At 41.1% G+C, this 24,069-nt stretch overlaps 1 protein-coding gene across 4 annotated transcripts in view; it reads right to left on the reverse strand.

Moving 5' to 3' along the window:
- LOC107374837 (uncharacterized) overlaps window positions 1-24,069 on the reverse strand; it is a 54,200-nt gene that overhangs the window by 25,888 nt on the left and 4,243 nt on the right. For 3 of the 4 annotated variants that reach the window (XR_011520236.1, XM_070549972.1, XM_070549974.1), the window contains exons 2-7: window positions 21,206-21,325; window positions 20,975-21,121; window positions 19,209-19,287; window positions 18,825-19,050; window positions 16,915-18,739; window positions 16,654-16,818 (exon numbers count right to left, since the gene is read on the reverse strand). Coding sequence is in view for 3 of the 4 variants with exons in the window: in XM_070549972.1 (XP_070406073.1) it covers window positions 16,654-16,818; window positions 16,915-18,739; window positions 18,825-19,050; window positions 19,209-19,287; window positions 20,975-21,121; window positions 21,206-21,291 (2,528 nt within the window). In the remaining variant the exon portion in view is untranslated. Of the gene's footprint in view, window positions 1-1,027; window positions 9,881-16,653; window positions 16,819-16,914; window positions 18,740-18,824; window positions 19,051-19,208; window positions 19,288-20,974; window positions 21,122-21,205; window positions 21,326-24,069 lie in introns of those variants that run through there. The other variant, XM_070549968.1, reaches the window with a different exon arrangement.

Below are 24,069 nucleotides of genomic sequence, written 5' to 3' on the forward strand. Positions count from 1 at the left end.
TTAGTATCCTTGTCATCACAGAGGTCACTTCTTAAAATGTGCCCCAAATATTTTACTTTGCTTACCACTTCGAGGACCTGATTTGTTAAGTTAAAATTATTATATGATTGTAATAAACAGTAAACAGAGTTTATTAAAATTATTATTTTAAAATCTTGAAGTGTCTTTCATCTTGGGACGGAACAGCAGACAGATAAAAGATGGTGTTTAGCAGACTTCACGGCTCCTGTGATGGATAATCTGTGGAACAAAAGTTACAGCTTGACCCAGCTGACCTAGCTGGGGAAGAGTGACCTTTGGGACACAAAATGAGGCCATTCATGTTGCTACACCCGTAAACGATCATGGTTCTATTTATATTGCATTATTCATGTGGACTCTGCTGGGATTATAGAGCTGAAAGGCGCAGATCTCTGATGGTTGACGCGCTCCAGATGCGTCCTGAGAACGGCCACAGTAACATCCTCAAAGTGTTGCCACCTCAAAAACAAATTTAACATGCGATCGTTTATGTCGGCTCATATCCTTTTATATTTTCTGTCTTATTTGTGCCTGATGCGTTTTACTGCTGCGGAGGGATAACCTGTTTTGTCCTCCGATGATTTCACCTCACCGGTGTGGCCGGCGCGCGGTGCGCACTCCGCTATTTTTGCGGTCGGTAGATCTTTTTTAACTGCAGTTCAAAGGTAACTCATAAGGTGAATATATATGAAGCCATGTAGCAGTTTTTCTTCAGGATTGAGAGGAGATGCAGGAAGATAATAAACAGACAGGACAGAAAAAAATAGTCAAACATAAACAAGTTTGTTTTTGTACCTGGTGGTTGCAACAAACAGACACCATTGAAGGTAATCAGAAGTGAGGAACAGAAAATTAAATGATTCTTTGAATGTGTAGAGCAGCAGGAACTCTGAGAGGCTGCAGGCACATCAGTGAGTTTGCGGCAGCTGCGCAGGGGGGGGGGGGGGGGGAGGGGGGAGAGCTGTAGCAGGAACAGAAAAGATGCAAAAACTACCATTGTTAAAAGAAATATGTGTTAACTTAGAAAATGTGGGCACAATTTTAATTACTTCTCAATATTTTTCTCCAGCGTTAAGACTGCTGCACAAAAAAAAAAGACTGCTGCTTGCGTGGGCCCCCTTGTGGCTGTGGGCCCCTGGGCCTGTGCCCAGTTTGCCCATATTATAATCCGACCTTGCATTCTGACAAGAATTCAGCTTTCGGATTCAAATGTGGTGTTAACTTTGAGACTGATTACATTAAGAAGAAGATACATATTAAATCCAGTGTCCCAGTTCACACAGACAAAACTGGGTGGTGCCCCGATTAAGTAATATAAGATTATAAACAAGCTTAATCTACGCCACATTTGAAATATAGAGATAAATCTATATGTATTGCTACAAAGTTACAACCCTTTGGTCCATGGAAGAAAACCTCACAATGGTCACAGAAATAACTTCAGTCTGGCAAAAGTAATAATAAATAAAAATTCTGTGAAATGTATCCAGTGAAAGTCAGCCATTGCTTTTCTACCATGCTTCAGCAGAATTATTAAAACAATAAACTCATTTAACAGGCCTGGACAAAACTGATGCTACCCCTAGAAAAGACTAAATGTGACCAAAGGGACATGTAAATTCAAGGTGTGTTCACTAATTAGCATCACAAATGTCTGCAATCTTGTCATGAGTCAGTGGGCCTATATATGGGGCTCCAGGTAGTCACTGTGTTGTTTGGTGACATGGTGTGTACCACACTCAACATGGACCAGAGGAAGCAAAGGAAAGAGTTGTCACAGGAGATTAGAAAGAAAATTATAGACAAGCATGAAAATTTAAAGGCTATGAGACCATCTACAAGCAGCTAGATGTTTATTTAGGGATCTAAGGCCCATGGGACTGTAGCTGAACTCTCTGGGTGTGGCTGCAGGAGGAAAATTAATGACAAATCAAAGAGAGGGATAATGCCAATGGTAACAAAAGAACCCTAAAACATGTTGAGAGATCCAAGTGGAACATCAGTGTCAGATTACACCATCCATTGTTGTTTGAGCCAAAGGGGACTAAATGGGAGACGACCAAAGAGGACACCATTGTTGAAAACAAATCATAAACTGGAATATGCTGAACTACATGTTGACAAGCTTGGGAGAATGTCGTCTGGACAAATGAGACAAAGGATCTTTCTCCAAAAATAAAAGTTCTTAATGAGATTAAAAAATAAGTGTAGTAGTACAAAACTTTAGACAATTTGTCTTGCAGCCATCGAAAACAGTCACAGAGAGACCACATAACAAAATAATCACAAAATTCATCATAAAACCAGCGTGCAGGCAACAGGTTTACCAGCCTTATACAAGGCTGATCAGAACACATTGTTAATAATCCAATACTAACAGGAACAAATGGACTTTTATACCTCTTCGTGTTGCATCGTATCACCCTGTATCTGCCAGCTGATGGCAGCAATGTGTACTCACAGTACAGAGGGCGATTGGGGTCGCCGATAATAGCTTTAGCTTTCCTTGTAACCCTTGATCTGTATAGCTGAGAGAGTTCTACCTGTAATTTTACTGCACATTTTGACGATGTTAAGTCTGTGCTTATCTTTATGGATGAGAGACTCAAACCAGCAAACAAAGGAAAAAGTCAAAACAGACTCAATAAAACATTTTATCTGAGTGACCAAAGCTTTAATCAGATCAGATTAAACACAGTGACAAGTTTTTGATTCGCTAATATGGAGATAGGAGCTGTTTAGTTTAGCTGCTTTGGTCATTGATTTGGTTATGTTCTGGTGGGTGTCTAACTGGGAGCTCTGGTATGTTATGAGATTGGTTCTCATGGTTACCATTGTTTGATTTAGCCTTGGAGTCAAGCTGATGTTTTCTTCACACAACTCTCTACAAACATCTGGAGGCAACAGTGGCAGAGGAGCTGAGTGCCTGGTATGAAACCAGAAGGTTGCAGGTTCGTGGCTTGCTCTGTCTGTCCGTCCGTCCGTCCGTCCATCCGTCTTGGTTCAGTCCTGAAGTAGTTCTGATTTTGAATCGGGTTTGTATGAATCCAGGTGTCCTAATACAGCCCTGACTTTATCCTGCCTTGCTGCTTAAAGGTGAGGTAGATTATGTTTTTCTGGAGCTCTTTTGTTATATTGCTTGAAATGCCCTTTAACGTCCAGGAATGGTCAGTTTTCACCTACAGATTGACCTACATGCCACCAGTCATCTACAGACCTAGTTCCACCCTCTAAGGTGGATTTTACATTCTATCTTCCAACAAGCCACAAGATTCTGCAAACCTTGTTGACATTTCAGGAGGAACAAAAGTCAGCCTGTGTTCCCAAACAAAGCCTTCTATTGATAACACCGCAGGATCGCCCACTTTCATGAAAAAGGAACTTTTACATCTCATAAGTTAAATAATCATTAAATAATAGTATGGTTGAACGAACAAATGTTATATGAATACTAATGAAATGTTTTGATTAATCTGTGCTTAAATTACTGTGGTTGAAATTAATTTTATTATTACAATGAAACATTTTGGTGTTACGATCAGTAATGTTTGATTTAACAAGTGAATCATTATCTACACTGAGACACAATGTTAATAAGATATAAATTAAAGTTAAAGTAATGTCACTGCACATAGATATTTTCTTACCCACAAATCAGAGCATCCTGTAACAGAGAGGGCGTGATATTCTGAGGTTTGTTTGTTAACACCTCTTAACATGGCACATCCCGATTGGCCAGGTAATCAAAATATGGCGATCATTAAAACAGAGCTCACTTCGCCGTGAGTCAGTTCTAGAGAAAGCTATGGACCGGCCATCCGGAGCAAAAACCTTTTTAACCCAGACAAGCTTTTAAAACCTGCTACACGCTGAAGCTGACACAGCAAACGATACCTGCAGAACAAAGCTGATACAGTTCCGACTCCCTAAGAGTCCTTCTAGACGCAAACAATTTAATCTATCTGTTGTGACTCGGGTAACATCTCTGGAACGGAGAAGTCGATGCTGCGGTTAATCTACTGAACCTCGGTGCCTTAGAGGTCATCCGACCTCCCTGACCTCCGGATCTGCGAAGAGGGTCTCCAAAGAAAAGGTGAGGTAGACACAGCATGAATTGCGTCTGATGTGGTTTTGATAAGAATCAACTTCATAGTTTAATGCTAACCAAATTATTTTCACCCCAGAACTCAGTTCTTCTAGATACAAGGTTCTGATGAACACACACCATTCAATCACCATAATCACATCCCATCCACTTAGATTCATCCACCACAGTAGTCTTAGTTAACTTGTCATGTTTTTAATTGTTTAGAAAATAAATTCTTACCTTTTATAAACCCTGACTCTGTCTGAATTGATACAAAGTGTGTCTGATCCCTGAAAAACCAAAGAATCCTAGAATCTTCTGATTAAAAATTCAAAGACCAATCAGAGTGATATTCTATATTTATATCCCAGCTTATTGGTCATAAGTAAAGGTAATATATTAAGCTTAAAAGCAGCAATATTTACCCCCTACAGCCCTTAATCTACTGACAGCAGCCAGTGAATGGAATGATTGTCAAAAAAAAAAAAAGAATTTTAATCACCTCTGAAATGTAAAATCCTAGAAGAACCTAATCCAATCACTGTGAACGTCTCTCTCCCCATGTGCATTCCCCTCTTTGCAGCACCTGTGATAGGGAGCCTTATTTTGTGCAAGAGGATGCATTTTCTGCAAATGCACAAAGGATGTGCATCGATACCAAGAGGCACATTGCACATATCGGAGAGAAATTTAAGACTGGGTGAGCCAGAAGCTCCAGGCCACAGTCCAGCTACCAGCCACTTGGTGAGCCAGAAGCTCCAGGCCACAGTCCAGCTACCAGCCACTGGGTGAGCCAGAAGCTCCTTTCCACAATCCATCTACCAGCCAATGGGTGAGCCAGAAGCTCCAGGCCACAGTCCAGCTACCAGCCACTGGGTGAGCCAGAAGCTCCAGGCCACAATCCACCTACCAGCCACTTGGTGAGCCAGAAGCTCCTTTCCACAATTTACCTACCAGCCACTGGGTGAGCCAGAAGCTTCAGGCCACAATCCACCTACCAGCCACTGTGTGGGCAAGAGGTTTTATGGGCTATACCAGGCGCCAGCTTGATCCAACATGGGGCCAAAGAAAGGAATCACAGCTGAAGAAGGAGATGACATTTAAAAATCCTTGGAATTTATGACAGAGGAAATTTCTACTATCAGAAAGCAGCAGATTACCATTTTGAACTTAGTGGAGGAAGTAAAGACTCTCCGCCTGCAGAATGCTGAAAAAGACAAGCGTCTGTTGTTGTTAGAGACAAAAGTGGCGGAATTGGAGCAGTACACCAGACTAAATGATGTCATTGTCAGCGGTTTACGGATTAAACCCCAAACATATGCCCGAGCAGTATCTAATACCAATAATGGTCAACAGCCTGATGAGGAAGAAAGTGCTTCTGTGGAACAACAGGTGGTAACCTTCCTCAAGACGAAGGCTGTTGAAGTCGACTCTTGCAACATTGAAGCATGTCACCTGCTGTCTCGAAGGAGTAACAGTGAAAAACAAGCTGTGAAAATAAGATTTGCCAATAGGAAGCACAAAATGGCTCTCATCAAACAAGGTAAAAAGCTGAAAGGAACCAATGTCTACATGAACGATCATCTCACAAAACAGAACGCAGATATTGCAAGAAAGGCTAGATACCTCAAAAAAGAAGGAAAAATTCAACATACATGGACTTCAAACTGTAAAATATATATCAAACTGAAGGGAACTCCTGAACAAGCAAAGGTGTTGCATATCAGGAGTATGGAGGAGTTGGACAAGTATTAAACCAATGGAGGTATGATGACATACAAACTGAGATAAATCTTATGGTGGACTCACAATCAACTGATTCAATAGTTGCTAATTCTGATCATGTTAATCTGGATAGTCAGGATACAGATTTTGAGATTTTTCAGTACACTGAATACTGTTTTATGGACATGGAAAGTATCAAAGCACAAAGAGGACTCAAATGCAGAGCTCACACAGTTTAATCAGCAGAAGGGATTCCTGGCAGTACAGCACAACTGAACAAGTCCAAAACTAACTAAATACACTCTCACAAAGTGTTACTGAGATCAGGTTCACAGTACTCAACTGAAGAAGACAAACTGGCAAAGGAAACAGTGCAAAGACGCTTAAATGGAGAAGCCAGGACCCAGGTGCAAGACATGAGGCAGATTAGTGAGGAGCCTCATGTCGTGAAGCTGCCTGTAATGAGACAGGAAGTGAATGCACAAAATAAAACAGGAAGTACCAAAAATACAATAAAACCAGAAACAAGACTGCAAAGCACTCAACCTGCAGAATCACCCATGACATCACCCCCCGCCCCACGCACGGTGCCCGACGGGCCGGGAACATCCGCGTGCCGGTCATAAAAGTCCCGAATCAGGGAGGGATCCAAAACATCGCTCGCCGGAACCCAAGACCTCTCCTCAGGGCCGTAACCCTCCCAGTCAACGAGGAACTGACGACCCCGACGCCGCACAGCCAACAGCCGCCGCACAGAATAGACCGGGCCCCCCGCAACCATCCGGGGGGGAGGAGGGGGCCGGGAGGCAGGAACCAGCGCACTCTCCCTGGCCGGCTTAACCTGGCTAACATGAAACGTCGGGTGGCACTTCATGGACCTGGGGAGCTTGAGTCTAACAGCCACAGGGTTAACGACCTTTGACACAGGAAATGGCCCAATAAATCTCGGGGACAACTTACGAGAGTCCGTACGGAGGGCAAGGTCCCGAGTAGACAGCCACACCCTCTGTCCCACCCTGTAAGCCGGAGCAGGGACCCTGAGATGATCAGCAGCCAACTTGTAGGACGTAGATTGTCTCAGGAAGGTGCGACGCGCCCTAACCCAGGTCCTATGACAACGCCGAACAAGGGCATGGGCAGACGGGACGCTGACCTCCCCTTCTAGAGCAGGAAACAGAGGTGGTTGATAACCATACACACAGTGAAATGGGGAAAGACCTGTAGAAGCGGTTGGCAAGGTGTTGTGGGCAAACTCCACCCACACTAGGTGCTTACACCACGTCGAGGGGCACTCAGCGGCAAGGATGCGTAGACCGGTTCCCAGCTCCTGATTTAGCCTCTCAGCCTGCCCGTTACTCTGGGGATGGTAACCTGAAGAGAGACTGACAGAAGACCCCAACAGGGAACAAAAGGCCTTCCAAAAACGGGAAATGAATTGAGGGCCACGGTCCGAAACAATGTCAGCCGGGAAACCATGGATCCTAAAAACCTGAGACAACAATACCTCTGCGGTCATCTTGGCCGTGGGTAACTTAGAAAGGGGAATGAAGTGCACCATCTTAGAAAACCTGTCGACTACAGTGAGAATAGTGGTATTACCTTCAGAAACAGGTAGCCCGGAAACAAAATCCAGAGAGATGTGTGACCAGGGCCGAGTGGGAACGGGGAGAGGGAGAAGTAGGCCCGAAGGACGTGTGCGGGAGGTCTTGTGTCGAGCACATACTGGACAGGCTGCCACATACTCAGCAACATCATGTCTCATAAATGGCCACCAGAACCGTTGCTGAATTACAAACATTGTTCTCTTGACCCCCGGATGGCACGAAAAACGGGAAGCATGGGCCCAGTGAATAACCTGAGACGTCTGGGTAGGGGGAACAAAAAGCCGGTTTGCAGGACAACCATCAGGGGCCTGAACCGAAGCAGCTGCCTGCTTTACCTGCTCCTCCACAGACCAGGTCACTGCTCCAACCACACAAGACAAGGGGAGGACTGGTGCTGGGACCTCAGGAACAGAGGAAACTGTGTTAGGCAGGCGGGACAGAGCATCAGGCTTCACACTCTTCGAACCGGGTCGATAAGACACAGTGAAGTTAAAACGTGTAAAAAACAAGGCCCACCTGGCTTGACGAGGATTCAACCTCTTGGCCCGTCTCAGGTACTCTAAATTTTTGTGGTCGGTCCACACGATGAATGGCAGCTTGGACCCCTCGAGCCAGTGGCTCCACTCCTCCAAGGCCACTTTAATGGCCAATAGCTCACGATCCCCAATGTCGTAGTTCCTCTCAGCGGCAGAAAGCTTGCGTGACAGGAATGCACAGGGATGAACGCGGTGATCCACCTCGGAGCGCTGAGAGAGAACAGCCCCCACTCCCCCCTCGGAGGCATCCACCTCAACAATGAACTGGAACCGGGCATCAGGCATTACCAGAATCGGAGCAGAAGTGAAACTGTCCTTAAGACTCAGAAAAGCCTTGTCTGCCTGAGAGGACCACTGAAACCTGACTTTTGGGGAGGTCAGAGCGTGCAAAGGGGCGGCAATGCTACTGAAACCCCTAATAAATCGCCGGTAAAAGTTTGCGAAACCTAAAAACCTCTGCACCTCTCTCCTCGAGGTAGGGACCGGCCAGTTCTTGACCGCCTCCACCTTTGTCGGATCCATCTGGATCTCCCCCTGCCTCACAACAAGCCCAAGAAAATGAACAGAAGACTCGTGGAAGGCACACTTCTCCGCCTTCACATAGAGCTGGTGTTGGAGAAGGCGTTGAAGAACCCTCCGCACATGCTGGATATGGGACTGCATATCAGGGGAGAAAATCAGGATATCATCTAGGTACACAAAAACAAAATCATTGAGCATGTCCCGACGTACATCATTAATCAGAGCCTGAAAAACCGCGGGAGCATTAGAGAGACCAAAAGGCATCACTAGGTACTCATAATGCCCACTGGGCGTATTAAAGGCAGTCTTCCATTCATCCCCCTCCCTCACTCTCACAAGGTGATAAGCATTCCTCAAATCCAACTTAGTAAAAACTGTAGCACATTGTAAGAGTTCAAAAGCCGAAGAGACCAGAGGGAGGGGGTACCTGTTCTTGATAATGATGTCATTGAGACCCCGGTAATCGATACACGGACGTAAAGTGTTGTCCTTCTTGGTCACAAAGAAAAAACCTGCCCCAGCAGGGGATGAAGATTCACGGATTATGCCTGCCCGGAGCGCTGTGTCAATGTAATCCCTCATGACCTGCCTTTCAGGTAAGGACAACGGGTACAGGCGACCCTTAGGGGGCGTGGTTCCCGGTAGCAAGTCAATGGCACAGTCATACGGACGATGCGGGGGCAAAGAGGCAGCCCATGACTTGCTAAAAACCTCCTTAAGGTCATGGTAACAAGAGGGAACCCGAGACAGATCAGGGAAATCAGAATCACAGCCTGGTAGAACCCCTACAACCTGGGAAGGAGGGGTTCTACCAGGAGTAGACTGTAAACAATCGCAGTTCCAAGATAAAATTGAACCAGAGGACCAATCTATGTTAGGGTTATGCCGAACAAGCCAGGGATGACCCAAAATGACCGGGTGTCGAGGAAAATCAGACAGGAAAAACGTAATCATTTCAGAATGGTTATCAGCAAAAGTCACTTTAACAGGTGGGGTTCCACTAGACACTGAGCACAACGGATGTCCATTCAAGGCGACAGCCTGCAGGGGCCTTTCAAGAGGCAAAAACTCTAAGTTCAATTGTCTTGCAAATTGAGCATCCATCAAGTTAACATCTGCACCAGAGTCAATGAGCACCACCAGCTCAACAGTCTTTTCAGGAGTGGAGAGCTGGACAGGGGGGCTTGCACGTTGGATGTCATTAGAAAAGGAGGTGCAACTCACCAACGAAAACCTCCTTAGTGGTCCCTTCTTGTTTACTGGACAGTCGCTGACTTGGTGACCCGGCTGGCCACAATACAGGCAGAGACCCTCCCGAAAGCGGCGTTGACGTTCCTCAGGTGGAAGGTGGGCTCTGCCAATCACCATGGGCTCCTCTGATGAAGCTGGTGAAGCAGAGGACACATTGAGAGAAGAGTCAGGGGCTGACACACGCCAACTGGAGCCACCATTAGCAGCGCCCCGCCTCCACCGGTCCGGAGGAGAAGGGAAGTCGAAACCTCTCTCTCGTTGTCGGTCTGTGAGCCTCTTGTCAATCTTGATCGCCAGAGCGATGAGAGAGTCCAAATCCTCCGGCAGATCCAGAGGGGCTAACAGATCCTTGAGTTCACTGGAAAGACCACTCAAAAAGGCATCAAAAAGTGCTGATTGATTCCAGTCACATGCAGCAGCCAAAGTACGAAATTCAATAGCATAATCAGCGACACGTCTCCTCTTCTGCTGCAGCTGACATAGAGCTCTGGCAGCCTCCCTCCCAGGCCTGGTGTGCTGAAAAATTTGAGTGAAACGCTTAGTAAAAAGATCAAGTGACTTACAAATGTCCGCGTCGCGCTCCCACTCGCTCGTGGCCCAAGCCTCGGCCCTGCCCGAAAGGTGGGAGATGAGAAAAGCAATCTTGGCTCTCTCCGTGGGGAAAGAGAAGGGCTGCAGTTCAAAGTGGAGGCTACACTGTGTCAAAAATGCTTGACAATCACCAGAGTCCCCAGAAAACCTCTCAGGACGAGCAAGATGAACAGATAGGCCAGGGGATGCAGAGAATGTTCCAGGAGTCACCTCCACCTCGTTACTCTGGGCTGCGGCATGTGGTTCTTCTCTGGAGGCTGGGTTGAAGAGGTCTGGAGCTGCTGCACCTTCTCCACCAGGTAACTGAGTTGATCACTGACAGAGGTAGCAAACTGATCATGTCGAGCATTGAGTTGCCCCATCTCCTGGTGCAGTAGGCTCATCTGTTGTTCCTGTTGGAGGAGCCTCTTCCCCTGAGCCCCCAGGGCCCCCAAAATTGAGTCAGAGCTTGCTGAGCCCATTATTGGCCAGTTTGTACTATCAAAGCACAAAGAGGACTCAAATGCAGAGCTCACACAGTTTAATCAGCAGAAGGGATTCCTGGCAGTACAGCACAACTGAACAAGTCCAAAACTAACTAAATACACTCTCACAAAGTGTTACTGAGAGCAGGTTCACAGTACTCAACTGAAGAAGACAAACTGGCAAAGGAAACAGTGCAAAGACGCTTAAATGGAGAAGCCAGGACCCAGGTGCAAGACATGAGGCAGATTAGTGAGGAGCCTCATGTCGTGAAGCTGCCTGTAATGAGACAGGAAGTGAATGCACAAAATAAAACAGGAAGTACAAAAAATACAATAAAACCAGAAACAAGCCTGCAAAGCACTCAACCTGCAGAATCACCCATGACAGAAAGTGACTTGGATCCGGAAAATAATTTTCTTTCAAGGATCTCTTGTTGTAGCAAGTATTACTCAGATGATCGGTTTAACCAGCTTATAAAGGCTGAGGACAAGTTTTCCATAATTCACTTTAATAGTAGGAGTATTTATACAAATTTTAATAGAATTAAAGAATATTTGGATGACATCAATGACACATTCAGCGTAATAGCAATATCAGAAACATGGCGGAAGGATGATTGTGACCTTAGCTTTGAATTGGATGGCTATGAAGCCAATTATATTAATAGACAAAATAAGAGTGGAGGAGGTGTTGCACTATATGTTGATAAGAATTTAAATTACAAAGTTGTAAAAAAAATGTCATTTTCAGTTGATAATTTATTAGAGTGTATATCTATAGAAATATCAAAGTCTAATATGAAAAACATTGTTGTCAGTTGTGTATACAGGGCACCTGGGTCTGATATGCATGCCTTTTTAAAATGGTTTGAGGGAACCTATTCAACACTTCAGAAGACAATCTTCATTTGTGGTGACTTTAACATTGATCTCCTAAATCCTAACAAATTGAAGCAAATAGATGAATTTATTAATACAGCATATAGTTTAAGCCTTTACCCGACAATTACTAAACCAACTAGAGTAACTTCACACTGTGCAACATTAATTGATAATATACTAACAAATAACATAGAGAATAATATAATAAGTGGTCTCTTAGTTAATGATATTACTGACCACTTACCAATTTTTATAATTTATGATAATTATAGGAATAATAATCCAGGTAATAGTATAAGGTACAGACGTATACGAACAGTTAATACAACTAATGCCTTGAAGAACGAATTGATAAGACAGACATGGGAGGAAGTGTACCAGCAAACTGATGTTGACAAGGCTTATGAGACCTTTGTAAGAATATTTATTTCATTGTATGATAAGAATTGTCCCTTAACAAAATGTAGTAGCTCAAACAAAAGGGATAATCAACCATGGATGACGAAGGGGATAAAGTGTGCCTGCAAAAAGAAAAATAATTTGTACAGGTTGTTTATAAATAAAAAAACTCCAGAAGCTGAACATAAATTTAAAATATATAAGAATAAGCTTACCAATATAATAAGAAAATGTAAAAAGGAGTATTATTATAAAAGTTTGAATAATGCTAAACATGATATTAGAGAAGTGTGGAAAATATTAAATAACGTAGTTCGACCAAATTTAGGTAATGATAAATTTTCGAAATATTTTGTTGAAAACAGTATTGTAAAACATGATTATGGTGATGTGGCTGATAGCTTTAATAAATTCTTTGTAAATATAGGGCCGTCATTGGCAGAAAACATATCTAGCTCTTCAACATCTCATACACCATTCTTAAAAAAATTAAACCTAATCCTCATTCCATGTTTCTTTCAGCTGTAGAGGAACAAGAAATAATACAAACTGTAAAAACATGTAAAGGTAAAACATCAACTGACAATCATGGCATTGACATGATGACGGTAAAAAAGGTGATAGAAGGAATTTCAAAACCACTTGCGTATATTTGCAATTTGTCTTTTCAATCAGGTGTATTCCCAAAATTAATGAAAGTTGCAAAAGTTATACCAATATATAAAACTGGGGATAAGCATCAATTTACGAACTATAGGCCAATTTCATTGCTTCCACAATTTTCCAAGATTCTTGAAAAATTGTTTAATAATTGACTCGAAATATTTTTGGATAAATACAAGATAATATCAGACTGTCAGTATGGATTTAGACCGAATAGTTCAACATCACTTGCTCTGGTGCATTCTGTGGAAGAAATTACAACGTCAATTGATCAGAAGAAACATGTTCTAGGGATATTTATTGATTTAAAAGAGGCTTTTGATACAGTTAATCATAAAATGTTACTTGAAAAGTTAGAGAGGTATGGGATTAGGGGTGTAGTGTTGAGCTGGTTGGCAAGCTATCTACAACAGAGGAGACAGTTTGTGAAGTCTGGAGAATGTTCATCTTCATGGTTGGACATTGTTTGTGGAGTACCACAGGGGTCTGTGTTGGGTCCAAATTATTTTTATTATATATTAATGATTTCAGTAATGTAACAAATACACTGACATTTGTTTTGTTTGCCGATGATACCACTATTTTATGTGCAGGAGATAATATTAGCGAGTTAGAAAGGATGGTCCAAATTGAAATGTGCGTCATTAAAGAGTGGTTTATTGAAAATAAGCTTACATTAAATATAGCAAAAACAAAATGTATGTTGTTTGGTATGGCTAATAAAACTGAGGTTAAGCTGCAAATAGATGGATGTGAAATTGAGCAAGTAACAGAACATAAGTTCCTTGGAATAATAATTGATAATAAATTAAGTTGGAAACCACAAATTAAACATGTATATAATAAGGTTGTGAGAAGCATCTACATTATGAATAAAGCTCGGCAGTACTTGGATTATAAATCACTCCATGTCCTTTATTATTCAGTGATTTATCCCTATCTTATTTACTGTGTAGAGGTATGGGGTACCACTTATAAAACATCTATTGTACCCTTGTCTATCATACAGAAAAGAGCCCTGAGAGTCGTTCACAATGTTAGATTTAGAGAACACACTAATCCGTTATTTATATATTCTAAAATACTAATATTTAAAGATTTACTTCAACTATATACAGCGACATTCATGTTTAAAGTGCATAGGAAATTATTACCAAACAAATTATTAATGCTATTTATAAAACCAGATAAGCTATATAATTTCAGATACAAACTTAACTTTAGGCATACATATTTTAGAACAACATTAAAGTCATTTTGTATTTCTGTTACGGGTATAAGAGTCTGGAATAAGCTAAGTGAGGATCTAAAGCAAAGTCCCTCATTGCATAAGTTTAAAGAGAAGTATAAAAAAATTATACTAATCAATTACATGGAGGAGGAGGAAAAGTTGTAAGGGTGTTGCATTTGATTGTAATTGTCTATTGTTGGTGAACTGGGAGCTGTGAACATGGGGGGACATAAGAAAATGTAAATTTTGTTTGTGTGATTGAGGATAAAACATGTTATAGGAAAATGGCAATGACACTCAGTGTAGGGAAAATATATAATTTTTTTGTTTTATCTTTCTTGAAATTTTATTTGGGGGGGATTATATAAGCTACCAGAGCTTCGCTCCCTTCCCATTGAACATGTTCTACATATATATATATATATATATATATATATATATATATATATATATATATATATATATGCATATACATATGTGTGGGTTTCTTTTTGGATACTTTTTGAATGCTTTGGGTTGTCTATTGATTTGCATGTTCAATAAAGAAAGAAAGAAAGAAAGAAAGAAAGAAAGAAAGAAAGAGATTTATCTGAGATCATGTGCGTTGGCGCAATGATTGACAGCACGCAGCATCTGACCATTCAGTGGTCAAATGCACCGACAGCCAGATAGATCCAAGCAGGTAGAGCGATTGCACCTATATGGCAATAAGAATCAGGAGCAAGCAAAAGAAAGGAAAAGTAAAAAAAGAAGATTGTTGTTGTTGAAGGAACACTTTGTGATATAAACACCTCAGCTGCTAGCCTGTCAATCATGAGACAGAGAGAATGATTCTGTCTGAAAGTGAACTGGAGATAAAATTTTCCAGCGGACTTCATTATCATTTTAAAATTATTACTGGGGAAGCTCGATATTGGCCTTTTTACTGTTATCTGACATATTGATATTGTCAGACTTAATCACTCCTTTTCCCTTCGTCTCCTATTTTCTCTCCTCTTATCTTCCTTTTTCCATAATCCCTTTTTTCTCTCCTCACCCTTTCATTCATCTGCATCTTTCATTTCTCCTTAATAGCTTTTTCTTCCTCTTGTCCTTTTCCATTCTTCATCCTCATTTACGATCTTCTTCTTCTTGTTTGAGGTTCCATCTGGGGGTCCTAAGCAGGAAAAGGTTCTTTTCTGAAGGCCACACCCCCACAATGAGTCTTCACTCGAGCTTGCATCAGGGGACATCCCCAAATTGCTCATCCCTTCATCCCATACATCCAGGTTACTCATCCTCTCATTCCATTCCATCCATCCATCTATCTCTTCAACCCTCTCACCAGAAACCCTTCAGACTCATTCTTTCTTGAGAATTATCATGTAGGAAATGTGATTATTATTTTTTTTTTGGTGTTCACAGTGTAAGGTTATGAAGTTCATTATTTTCAACTCCATACAGCTGCCCCCTGTGCACAATAACACCCGTGTAGAAAAACCAAGGTCGGGTGTTCCTCAGACTGTTTACATTCCAGGAGAAGAGTCCGAAGGAGGAGAAGAAGCTTTACTTAATCAAAGTACTTTATTTGTGATTAAAATTATTAAGCGAAACAGATGTTGATCAACAATAATCAAGTGAATGATCTGTGAAATAAATATGTCATGATTTATGTTTAATGAAAACAGGACTACTGCACAGACATACTGATCCTCATCTCCATAGAAACGCATGACACATTGTTCCAACCAGTCAGAGCTTTCGGCTGCCGCAGGAGAATCTGGCTTGTTGACTTAAAGTATCCAATCCGCTTTACTAAAACTTTCAACAATTCAGAGATATAAAACAAGGCAACGCCATTTTAAGTCAGTTCCATTTTGACTTCAGTTCTAGTCACCGTCATCCTAAAGATAAGCACAGCCTGGCCAGATGTGTTTTCGTCTTTAAACTAAGAACTGTGAAGTTGGAGATTTTCGTCGTTTAACAACCAGACGACGTCCTTTCAAAATAAGAGCACCTGCTGACGCCGCCGAACGGTACCGGGGTCGACCCTCCAGACGGGCTTTGAAACGTTGCGACCGCTGCACCGACAGCTCCAGCGTACATCCGAGGTTCTTGGACCTGGCATTTCCTGATCTACCTGGGAGGCCCCCACTGGGTACGTACACGGCAAAATAGCGGCTCATGTCATCACTTTATAAGCCTCGTGATATCTAGTCATAACAAAGACTACCAGATTCAATGACGTCATCCTAAAGAGTCTGAACCAACCACACACACACACGCACCAACACAACATCCAAATCCATTTTCATCCATCACAGAGTTAGTCCTGGTAGATTGTTTAGAATTTATAATTACGAAATTAAAGATTCTCAAACGATCCCATCTCTCTCTTTTCTTGTCTCAAAGTCAATACAGAGTGTTTAATTAAACTCCCTGATGATAAAAACAGCCTATTCTTCTGTTTATAAAAAGTGATCTACTTACAGTGTATCAAAATACAACTCTAGATAGTTACATCACTTCAATTCCGTTACAACAGTAATTGTGTGAGTTCTGTTTAAAGCAGACTGGAAGAAGGTCATAAAAATCCTTGGAAATGTTCTGCTTACTTTTACATCTGGCTGTAAATCTTTCAGCTAACAATTTTGTAGAGTGATACAACAAAAGAAAAATAATATCAGAGAAAACTGACCTTATAATCTTCAGTTTACATTTTGGATTCAGCAGTCCATCAGACAGTGGCTTCACTCCTGAATCATGGATTCTCAGGTCCAGTTCTCTCAGCCTGGAGGACTGGGAGCTGAGAACTGAGGACAGAGCTTCACAGCTTTCCTTGTTGAGGATACAGTCACTCAATCTGAAGAGGAAACAATACCAGAAAGAATCATTAAGTTTCTCTTGAGGAAAAACAACAGTTATGGATTCAGAAACATCTTGCTGGATCTAGACCTACATAGCTTTGTTGGAGGCTTTGACCACTGGTAGTAGCTTCAGAAGAACTGTCTCTGAAGCAGAAAATTTCTTTAGGTCAAACAAATCCAGATCTTTTTCTGATGACAGCAGAAGGAAGATCAGAGCTGACAAGTGAGCAGCAGACAGTTTTTCTATTGAGAAATATCCTGAACGCTGTAACTTTTGGATCTCCATCACTAGAGAATCGTCATTCAGTTCATTCAGACAGTAGAAAAGGTTGATGTTTTTCTCTACAGACATATTCTTACTGATCTTCTCCTTGATGTACTGGATGGTTTCCTGATTGGTCTGTGAGCTACTTCCTCTCTGTGTCAGCATGCCTCGCAGAAGAGTCCGATTGGTCTGCAGTGAAAGACCCAGGAGGAACCGGAGGAACAAGTCCAGGTGTCCATTTGAACTCTCTAAGGCCTTATCCACAGCACTTTTATAAAAGACTGTTTCTTTGTCCTCAACAGTCCGATTGAGAGGTTTCGGTTTATTTAAAAGTGAAGGGACTTTATTAGATGTTTCTCTTTCTCCCATCAGGTTGACTCCATAGTTACTGAAGGTCAGATAGCTATGAAGAGCAGCCAGAAACTCCTGAACACTCAGATGGACAAAGCAGAACACCCTATCCTGGTACAGTCCTCCTCTCTCTTCTTTAAAGATCTGTGTGAACACTCCTGAGTACACTGAGGCTGCTCCGATATCGATGCCACACTCTGTCAGGTCTGATTCATAGAAGATCAGGTTTTTTTTCTGCAGCTGATAAAAAGCCAGTTTTCCCAGAGACTCAATCATCTTCCTGCTCTCTGGACTCCAGTGCGGGTCTGCCTCCACTCCTCCGTCATACTTAACCTTCTTGACTTTGGCCTGAACCACCAGGAAGTGAATGAACATCTCAGTCAGGGACCTGGGCAGCTCTCCTCCCTCTCTGGTCTTCATCATGTCCTCCAGAACTGTAGAAGTGATCCAGCAAAAGACTGGGATGTGACACATAATGTGGAGGCTTCGCAGTGTCTTGATGTGGGAGATTATCCTGTTGGCCTGCTCTCCCTCTCTGAATCTGTTCCTGAAGTACTGATCCTTCTGTATGTCAGTGAACCCTCTGACCTCTGTCACCATGTCAACACACTCAGGAGGGATTTGATTGGCTGCTGCAGGTCTTGTGTTTATCCAGAGTCGAGCAGAAGGAAGAAGTTTCCCCCTGATTAGGTTTGTCAGCAGAACATCCACTGAGGCGGACTCTGTAACATCAGTCAGGATCTTCTTGTTGTGGAAGTCCAGAGAAAGTCGACACTCATCCAGACCATCAAAGATGAACACAACTTGGAACTCTTCAAAGCTCTTGATTTCTTTGGTTTCAGTAAAGAAGTGATGAACAAGTTCCACCAAGCTGAACTTCTTGTCCTGTAATAGATTCAGCTCTCTGAAGGTGAACGGAAACAGGAGGTGGATGTCCTGGTTGGCTTTGTCTTCAGCCCAGTCCAGAGTGAACTTCTGGGTTAAGACTGTTTTCCCGATGCCAGCCACTCCCTTCGTCATCACTGTTCTCGTTTGTCCATCTCTTTCGGGAAGGAGTTTAAAGATGTCTTCTTGTCTGATTTTCGTTTCTGGTCTGAATGGTTTCCTGGATGTTGTTTCAATCTGTCGGACCTCATGTTCATCATTGACCTCTCCAGTCCCTCCTTCTGTGATGTAGAGCTCTGTGTAGATCTGATTCAGGAGCATCGGATTTCCTGCTTTAGCGATCCCCTCAAACACACACTGGTACTTCCTCTTCAGAGCAGATTTAAGTTTATGTTGACAAACCGTAGAAACATGCCCTGAATAAAGATAAAACAATTTTAGGTGATTTTTTATTTTGTGCTTCATTACTTCAGCATTAAATCTTTAGAGAAATAATCTTACTGTGCTGCACACGGTCAGCCAGCTCCACCTGTTTGGACCTCCTCAGGAAGGAAACTGTGATCTTCTCAAATGCTTCTCTGATGCTCCTGCTTTGCTCTGCATTCTCCCCCTCCAACACCTCATCCTCCCTCTGACTCTCCTGGCATTTTGAGTTATCTCGACTCAGATCCTTGCAGATCTTATTCAGCTGTTGCTTCACAAAAGCGATGATTTGTTCCCCAACTTGCTGGAATAGAATAATGTTTGAAAGCCACTCAAAACTGATATCATTAAGCTAGACATCAGATCCATACTGGACAAGCTAACAACTCACTGGTTTACAAAGTGCAACATGGAGATGAGTGTGAACATAATACATATTAAAGCAGTTGTAGATGTACAGACCTCAAATATGGATTCCAGCCTTGCTTTAGGTTGCTGGACAGACTGATTACTGGAAAACTTTGTGCTCTGCTGGATCATCCTGTGGAGAATTTACCATCATCGTCAATAGGGATAGGTTCTTGTTTAGAAATGGTTCCCACTGTTTCAATTAGGAATCGTTTGCCATTTTAGCAAACGATTCTCTGACCAATTCCAGTTTGTGTAAATGACGTCACCACAAATGTTGCGTAGCTTACGCATTTACTAAGCAGTAAACATGGCGCCTAAGCGGCACAAACAACCAAAGGTTTGGTTATACTTTAATTCAATTCAATTCAATTCAAAGATACTTTATTGATTCCAGAGGGAAATTAGAGAAAGGATGACAAAAGGGATAAACTTGAAAAGGAGAAATTTCATCAAATTTCATCAAAAGTAGATATTTCATCAAAGAGAAACACACTGTGAATATGCAAAAGCATTTGCACAGAAAATATGCAATAACTTTAAGTGAATGTCATGGTTTTGAAAGATCATTCATTGATTAATTCTTTAGTGGGGAACTAGGCAGTTTTAGCTAGCTTTTAGCACCCCCTAGTGTCTGTTTGTAGAACTATAGTTGTTTTTTTTAACACCTTAACCTAAGGTAACGCCCAGTGGCCTGAATATAAAGGCAGCAATGATCAGTCGGTATGATCAACAATGTTGACTACAAAAAAATTATTTCTGTTGCCAATGCATCACATATACTGATGGAATATTTTGTAACTAATCTGGAGAGCATTCCACAAAATCGGTGCATGAAAAGAAAAAACAATTCCCCTATGATTTCTATTTGGAAAGTGGAACAACCAGTAATACCAGCTCAAAAAGTGGAGACAATTAACTACACGGATCTACTTACACTTCCATCGCTAACAGGTTTTTTGAGCAATTAAATGTGAAGAAAATTTAAAGTACTTCTGTTCAGCAAATGAAGCAATGTTGCAGAAGACAAGAGCAGATTGCTGCTGCTGAGTACTTTAAATTGACTGAAAGACGAGTTTTACATAGTGATACCTGCTGTTTATGTGAAACAGAACAGCTGCTGTTGAACTCCAACTAGATAAACAAAGTGAAAAGTCCAAAAGTTCATTCAGCTCTGATGCTCTCCCTTAATGAGGGAGACTGGAACATTGGTGAGAAACATAATTCAGACTTTAAACGGATCACAAGAGATTGGTGTGGTTGAAGTTAAAGTCCCACTAGTTATCAGCTTAAAACATAAAAACATAATATACATCAACCAAAAGTGATAAATTGGTCCTGATGTTCTTGTAAAATAAATGAAAAAGATGGATTTCTGAATCTTTCTCTGGAAGGCAATGCTTTTGGGGGGTCATTGCTTTAGAGGGTATTCGATCTACAGTAGTATTTCTGTAAATGTCTTTCTGAGACCGCTGAGAGTTTCTGTTATCGTGGAGTTTTCAGCTAACTCTACATCATTTAGTAGAAACTCCATCTGATGAAGAGCAAAACCCAGAGCTGAGTGATCAGTTTGGTTCTGGTTCCTGCTGTATTCTGTCTCAGCCATCTTGTTCACTACACAATCGCCATCCTTAAAAAACCTACATTAGTAGAGATGATTTCAGAATTATTTTCCCTGAACAGAGTTTAACAAATGTTACAGATAAAATGCAACAACTTAGCCTGAAAAAAGAACATAAAAATCCAGCTCAGAGAGACTCAACAGAAAACCATTCTCTTTCATATTTTACAGCTTCATCTGAAGACTGAGAAACACTTACGGTTGTTTATTTGAATCAGATCCCTTAAAATCAATTATATAATACATTGACTTGTCGCTCTTAAAGGACACACAGCTGGTTTCTGGTCCAGTTCCAGGTCCAGATCCAGGGCCAGGGCCTGTTCCAGGTCCAGGTTCAGGTTTTTTCCTATAAATATAGAAGCTTTGGTGACATGACCTTTGAGCCCAGACATTAAGAAGAGTCCTGGAAAGTTAAAGATAATCCTCTGACCTCTGAACTCCTCTCTGGCTCTCATGTTCTCCACAGGATCTGGTTTTAAGTGGATTTCCCTCCTTCCTGCCCTTCCACCGTTCCATGCTGCTGAAGTCACATTTGCTCACACACTTTCGTCTGCAGAAGAAACACGAATCATTTATTTGCACACAAACTGCAACTATCATTGGCATCATTTGTTGTAAAAAGATCAGCTGCTCCTCCACAGATATGTCTCTTCTCTTCTCCGTTTCATCTCAATATCAGTTGAATGCAGCCAGACAGCGGTGTGAGGAAGAGAAAGCAATCATCTGTGGTACTTCTACTACTTATCCACTAGATAGAGTTGCCCAGCCAACACATGATGTGGTATAACTTTTACATTTAATGACACCAGTGGTGGCTCATTCATTCGGGGCGTTGCCCTCGCTGACTAGAAGGGAGATTTATTTGTAATATGCATAAATAAATAAATAAATAAATAAATAAATATATATATATATATATATATATATATATATATATATATATATATATATATATATAGAGAGAGAGAGAGAGAGAGAGAGAGAGAGAGAGAGAGAGAGAGAGACTCTCTGAGGTCAACTATAAGTTATATCATGTTTGCTGATCAGATATCAATCCCCACCTTTAATCGTTTTTATGACAACTATCAGTGGTGAGCCACATTGTTAGCTCTCTGACTCATGACTGTTGATGTGACTATTTCCATGCTCTCACTGTTTCCTGCTGATTGTCATTGTTGATTGTTATCAACATCTCCTGGAATAAGTAGTTCAATTATGGAGACATTTACAGGAAAATGTGATAAAGAAACATATAAATTTTACAGATTTTGGCAACTAATCAAACAGTTTTATATGTTATGATTCAGGGAATTAAATCGCTATTACTTTCATTAATAATGACAATTCAACATTTGTAAGCGAAGTTCATTTTGACTGACATAACAAAGTCAATGATGAAATTATACATAATAAAATTCCTTTTCCTGACTCCCTTATTTGACCTGCAAATCACACGTGTCTTCAGAAGACGAGACTTTTACTCTTAATAAAATGATTCTTAGTTTGGTCTCATTAAATGATTTCTTTCAATCTACAGGTTCACAATCATATTCTGCATTAACAAATGAACGTTTAACAGATTTACTCCATATACTAAATGAAATAAGCTTTCTAAGCGTAACAAAAAGGGGAGTGCCTGAGGGTCTTGGTAAACGTCTATACAAATTTCTCAGATCTTGTTTGTCAACGTTTATAAATAACCTTTTCATTAAAAGTGAAATCACTTCCTATCTTTCCCAGTTCCATCAGAGCTCCGAGTTCCTCCAAAGCTTACAGCTCATGCTAAATGGCCATCCTATGGGGAATCAAACCAGTATTTCAGTGGAATAATTTTAGCGGCATATGAACCATCCTTTTTGAATCAACAATTATTTCATGCTCAATCCACTACACACTCATGAGACGTGAAACCGTCTGCCAGAAGCCACTTGGGAAGTATCTTTTGACCAATCAGGCATAGACTGAGGGTGCCTACGATCTTCAGATACATCAGAAGTCCCCTCACTCGTTCTGCGAGACGGCATCACCTGCAGGCCGGATCTCCGGGAGCTTCCACGATCCAGGGTGTGTAGACTTATCAATGGCGTCAGAGTGGTGGATATTAATTTGATAACTTGTTAAATTACATCCAACAAACAGCCAAATTACATAAACCCAGACATCACACCTTTCTGATTCACTTAGAAAACTATTAAAATATACAAGGTCATGTTTCATCAGAGCTCATTCATTGTCTCATTTAAAATCCTTGTCAGTCACCATTCATAATCATTTGCCTTTCATTATTAATATAGTTATACATTTATTAAACTATATTTTTGTTTCTGTGTCAAATTATTATGAAGTGTTTCCCTGGCATACCCAAAGTACCTAATTTTATCATCAATCGAATATTAAAGGCTCAATAATAATGATAATCCATATTTTTATGGAAATTTACATTTTATTGAATACAGTACATACCTTTATATTCTATTGACAGTTTATTAAAAGTAACCACTTACAAATCGTTACAACAGCGAGATCAAAACACCGGCTGCCGAAGCGCAAAGAGAACCAAACAAGTTGCAGAGGTTATAAACATCGGTTATAAATTCAGAATAGATTTTAAGATCCTCCTTCTCACATATAAAGCTCTTAATAATCAAGCTTCATCAGACATCCGTGACCTGATTTTTCCATACGTTCCTAACCGAGCACTTCGCTCTCAGACTGCATTTTTACTGGTGGTTCCCAGAATATCTAAAAATAGAATGGGAGGCAGATCTTTTAGTTATGTAGGGTAAATATTCTGTTGCTTTTAAGCTTAATATATTACCTTTACTTATGACCAATAAGCTGTGGTATTCTATATAAATATAGAGTATCACTCTGATTGGTCTTTGAATGTTTAATCAGAAGAATTAGGATTCGTTGCTTTTTCAGTAATCAAACACACTTCGTATTAATTCAAGAAGAGAGTCAAGTTTATAAAAAGTAAGAAATTCATTTTCTAAACAATTAAAAACATGTCAGCTAGGAACACTTTATGTGATGAATGATGATGTATGAACAGGGGCGGAGCTTGATATGTGCAACATGTGCGGCCGAACAGGGCGGCAGTCTGCAGGGGGCGGCATTTAATTTCTTTTTTTTTTTTCTAAAAAAAATTTTTTTTTAGCATCAACCAATACATAAACAAAACATAGAAATCGCATGTTCTTAATAATAATAGTGATGATAATAATAATATTTCTGTAATAAAAGCACAACAAAGTGTAACCCATATCAACTACTCCCTGTAACATGACCCAC

The sequence above is a fragment of the Nothobranchius furzeri genome, chromosome 1 (genome assembly GCF_043380555.1).
Source record: "Nothobranchius furzeri strain GRZ-AD chromosome 1, NfurGRZ-RIMD1, whole genome shotgun sequence".
NCBI classification, from domain to species: domain Eukaryota; kingdom Metazoa; phylum Chordata; class Actinopteri; order Cyprinodontiformes; family Nothobranchiidae; genus Nothobranchius; species Nothobranchius furzeri.